The sequence below is a fragment of the Sinocyclocheilus rhinocerous genome, unplaced genomic scaffold (genome assembly GCF_001515625.1).
Source record: "Sinocyclocheilus rhinocerous isolate Xijiao unplaced genomic scaffold, SAMN03320098_v1.1 scaffold1024, whole genome shotgun sequence".
Lineage (NCBI taxonomy): Eukaryota > Metazoa > Chordata > Actinopteri > Cypriniformes > Cyprinidae > Sinocyclocheilus > Sinocyclocheilus rhinocerous.
Genome location: NW_015655417.1, coordinates 696,688 through 701,704, shown reverse-complemented (window position 1 = coordinate 701,704; position 5,017 = coordinate 696,688). Strand labels below are relative to the sequence as shown.

General features: G+C 35.1%; 1 protein-coding gene across 1 annotated transcript in view; it reads left to right on the top strand.

Moving 5' to 3' along the window:
- The window catches only part of appbp2 (amyloid beta precursor protein (cytoplasmic tail) binding protein 2), a 10,707-nt gene that overhangs the window by 2,406 nt on the left and 3,284 nt on the right, over window positions 1–5,017 (top strand). The window contains exons 2-10 of the mRNA XM_016525302.1: window positions 1,012–1,100; window positions 2,077–2,228; window positions 2,310–2,433; window positions 2,550–2,718; window positions 2,800–2,889; window positions 2,987–3,054; window positions 3,148–3,253; window positions 3,365–3,489; window positions 4,378–4,463. Coding sequence (XP_016380788.1) covers window positions 1,012–1,100; window positions 2,077–2,228; window positions 2,310–2,433; window positions 2,550–2,718; window positions 2,800–2,889; window positions 2,987–3,054; window positions 3,148–3,253; window positions 3,365–3,489; window positions 4,378–4,463 — 1,009 coding nt within the window. The remainder of the gene's footprint in view (window positions 1–1,011; window positions 1,101–2,076; window positions 2,229–2,309; window positions 2,434–2,549; window positions 2,719–2,799; window positions 2,890–2,986; window positions 3,055–3,147; window positions 3,254–3,364; window positions 3,490–4,377; window positions 4,464–5,017) is intronic.

Below are 5,017 nucleotides of genomic sequence, written 5' to 3'. Positions count from 1 at the left end.
TTTTTTTTATGGAAGGGCGCTTTTTATTTCAGGTCTTTTGGCCTGAAGAAATGCAACACCCGCTGACTGAAATTATAGAGCTTGAAAGATCAAAGACAATTTTTAATATAACTCCGACTGGATTCGTCTGAAAGAAGAAAGTCATATACACTTAGGATGCCTCGGGGGTGAGTAAAACGTAGCCTTATTTTCATTTTTGGGTGAACTAACCCTTTAAAATCAAGTTATTTCTCATGTGACACCCTCAACACACACTTTCGTTCTTTCTTTCTTTATGACGAACTAATATTCCAAGTGTCTTGAAAATGCTGGATAAATGAGGTAGACTATTTTTGAAAGTGTGATTTCTACATGTGGAAAAATCATGTAAATGAATAATCTTATTATTCCAATTGTATATAATATACTTTATAATATAATTTTATATAATATACTTTATACTATATGCTAATATACTTTGTAAATATATTTTTTCTGGTTATGCCAAATTCTAAAATATTTTAGAAATGTTAAATACAAAAATATTTTTTTTAAATCCTCCTTATCCTTAATCCTTACCCCTGCAAATCAAGAACAGCTGGAAAAGTCATGGGGCCTTTGAATATTGTTGTGGACAATTTGGGGCCTTGGAGTCAAAAAGGCTGACAACCACTAAATTAGGATGATCATAGTTTTTAGCTTCAAATATAACAGTAATGGTTAAATTACTCTGTTGTGAAGATAATTTAACCATTTAATCTTTGCATTGTTTTTCATTGTTTTGTTTTTTTGTTTGTTTTTTTGTACAATCAGGCTGTTTGGTGTTGGATACCAGATGTGCCATATCACAAACAAAATGTTATTGGCACACATATTGGTCTTGCACAAACTTCCTGATTGTACATTCTGCTTTCATACTGGCTACTTTTCCTGGTTTTCTGGCTCTTGGCATCCCCAAGGGAAAGGCTTGAGTTGTCTTTGTGTCACATGTACAATAGGGTCAGCAATCTCACATTTTTTCATGTGTTCCAGCTTTACCAGCAAGGCCGGCTCTGCCAGCTGGGAGGGGAGTTCTGTGAGCTGGAGGTCTTCGCTAAAGTCCTCAGGGCCTCTGACAAAAGGTATTTGACAACTGAGTTCACTTTTACTCTGTCTGTCAAGATAATATAGCTCAAAGCCATATTTATGGCCACTCTGAATGAGGTTGTGTGTGTGTGTGTATTTTGGGCTGATGATTCAAATCTCACATGATGTATAGGGCGAGCATTCATTGGCATCTTCACAAGACCTGGTTGTAGAGTAATTTATGTAGTGATAGACTATCATGACTCAGAAACCAGAAGAAAAAAAAAGTCATACCACAGCAAAAATTTATTTGATCATGCTTGTACTCATTTTTTAAACGGTTACGTATTAATATATCTTAAATATGAATGAACCATTGTTTTGTGAATTTTGAGTATTATGTCAAATCATGTTTTTTTTTTGTTTTTTTTTATCATTTTTACATGCAATATCTTATTTTATGTCAATAAATTGTATGTACGCTACCGTTCAGAAGTTGCTGCTCAAGAAACATTTCTTATTATTATCAATGTTCAAAACAGTTGTTGCTTAATATTTTTGTTGTAACCATGGTACAATTTTCTCAGGATTCTTTAATGACTAAAAAGTTAGAAAGAACAGCACTTATTTGAAATATAATTTTTTACCAGTGTAAAAGACTTGACTGTCAATTTTGATCAATTTAATTCATCCTTGTTGAATCAAAGTATGAATTTATTTCAAATAAAAGTCTTACTGACTGCTAACTTTTGAATGGTAGTGTATATATGTAAATATGTAAAGTGTATAGTATATTGGCATTATATCAGCCAAAACTCTTTTGGTCCACCGGTAGTAATATTACATAGTAATGTTGCTGTTAGTAATGTTATATAATAATAATATTATAATGTTTGTCATTGCATAAAGTTAAGGAAACATCCTTATACCGTCACCCCAAAAAAGCAACTAAAAATTATACAATTAATTTTTTTAAATCTCTATAATCATTGATACTTAGATGAAAGACTGAGTACATATTTTCTTCCACAGGCATCTCCTACACCACTGCTTTCAGGCTCTAATGGACCACGGTGTGAAGGTCGCTTCAGTCCTGGCCAACTCCTTCAGTCGCCGATGTTCATACATCGCAGAGTCAGATGCGCATGTGAAAGAGAAAGCTATACAGTTTGGCTTTGTTTTAGGTATGGCTCCTGTGCCTCACATTTCTGCTCTTTTAGCTTGTAATGACAAGCTGTTGCAATAATGCTTTTCTCGTGTATCAGGTGGCTTTTTATCAGATGCCGGTTGGTATGGAGATGCAGAGAAAGTCTTCCTGTCTTGTCTCCAGCTGTGCACATTACACGATGAGGTTCTTCACTGGTATCGAGCAGTAGAGTGCTGTGTGAGGTGAGTGAATGGTTAACTTGAGTCTCTTTTAGCTGTAAATGTCATTGATCATTATCAACATTGTGTAAGTGTTATTAATATCTTATTAATGTGTAATTGTGTGCTTTGTATGCCAGGTTACTTCATGTGCGTAATGGCAACTGCAAATACCACCTGGGAGAAGAAACTTTCAAACTGGCCCAGTCTTACATGGACAAACTAGCCAAACACGGCCATCAGGCTAATAAGGCTGCCCTGTATGGAGAACTATGTGCCCTACTCTTTGCCAAAAGCCACTATGATGAGGTAAGTCCCTTTGCAAGTATCCCAGAAGTCAGTTTGGAGAATGGCTGCTCTACAGCTTAATGTGTTTCTAATGTGTTGCAGGCTTATAGGTGGTGTATAGAGGCTATGAGGGAAATCACAGTTGGCTTACCAGTGAAAGTAGTAGTCGATGTTCTCAGACAAGCTTCTAAGGTCAGTGATTGTTAGATCTTTGAGTTTTTCTAAATCTATGTGAACTTCTGTTGCATTAAATAATGAATCTAAAAAACCTTCTCATTGATCCCTGCAGGCTTGTGTTGTTAAGCGAGAGTTTAGGAAAGCTGAACAACTGATAAAACATGCAGTCTTTTTGGCACGGTAAGTACTTCTTTATAAAGCATGGCTGGTGTTGAAATTTTGTTCTGTTTGACACCAATGAAATGCATATGTATTTCCACATTTTGTTTTCAGGGAACATTTTGGGCACAAGCACCCAAAATACTCAGATACACTACTAGATTATGGATTTTATCTCTTAAATGTGGATAATATCTGTCAATCAGTGGCCATTTACCAGGTTAGCCAGGAATTACTTAAACTTTCGGTTCTTTGCAAGTATAAATAAAACATTTTCTCATTCTTTCAAAGACTAGGTGATTTACTTGTTGTTGATGTGTTTTACCTTCAGACTGCACTAGATATTCGACAGTCAGTGTTTGGAGGAAAGAATATTCATGTTGCAACTGCACATGAGGACCTGGCGTATTCATCCTATGTCCATCAGTACAGCTCTGGTAAATTCGACAACGCACTGTGAGTATCTCAATCCCATCCTGGGCGCATTAGTTACATGTTCAGAGAAAGACTTATTTAATATAATTGTGAACAGTAATTGCGTCTGTGTCAGGTGGGTAAATGGACAGTACAAGTGTTTCGTGCACCGCTATTCTTGCGCTCTAAATCATAAAGAGCATATCAATTGCAGATGATTGATGGACAGATGACTCTTATGAGCAGGTTCTTTTAAAGAATTGTTTAAAAAAACTCAATTGTTATCTGTTTGAATCATTCTGAATGAATCCTTCACTGAATTAACTTGCAAAATCCATCAGAGTGCATTTTGCATCTAATTAATTTATTGGACCACAAGTCAACTTTCATTCATGTCTGTTTTTAAATTAAGCTAGAACTGTTTTATGTGCCAGACAGATATCAACAGTATCATTATTTACTGGTTGTTCATGTGATAAATTATGTGAGTAATTAAAGTGTGTTTTTTAAAGTAATGCTATTTAAATTTTAATAAACAACATTAAGCTAATATATATATAGCACTGAACAAAATCGCATTGTTTTTTTTATGAAAGAAGACAAACATTCTTATTAGATCACCACAAAAATATGAATAATTTAATTGATGTTGTGAGTCACTTCTTCAAAGCAAGCTGCCACATTGGTCTATTCTTTCCAAGACAAAACTATATTTTGGTTGCAAGTAATACCATTAGAACATTTATACCATTTTATTTGTCCCTCGAGTGTTAAGAAGTCCATGAAACAGATGAACAGTAGTTGCCCTAACCTTTAACACAATAAAGTTGTTCTTGTAGATCTGTTTTTTGTTCTTTGTATTTAATTTTTTTCATGGAAGTGTTTATTGAATAACATGTACCAGTTTCATACTTTGAATTTTGCTTTTAGATTCCACGCAGAACGTGCCATAGACATCATAACTCACATTCTCCCTGAAGACCATCTGCTGCTGGCCTCATCCAAGAGGGTGAAAGGTGAGACTAGCACTTTGAAAAGCTTTCATAACTTCCTTTATTCACAGCTGCATTACTGGAATGACAACTCAGGGTGTCCGCGGAGTCTTAAAAAGTATTAAAAGTTGATAAATCAATTTAGAGAAAATTAAGGCCCTTAAAAAGACACCAAATACACCAAATAATGTTCTTTTTAGCAGCATCATATGACCCCTTTAAATCCCTTTTGAATGAGCCCTTGCAGTAGCAGTTCACTTTCGATTTCATGATCGCGCGTGCACTGTGTAAAGGGAGCACATCTAAATTGGGCTGCTTTTAAACTGTTGTCATGGGTTGATTTTCCCCAGTGGGTTAAAGGTTTGAAATATTGCATAAATTACATTAGGTTGAAATGCTTGTACGGAAACATTTTGCATTCTACCTGTGCTAAATGTTTTGGGCCACACTAGTAGGAAACATTTGAGCTGTGTTTATGATAAATGTGCATAACAGTGACTGTAAAATATGTATTTTAGGGATGAAAATGTAATTTTTATATTTGGGACATGGTAATTGCGCTACTTTGGGCGTTTTTT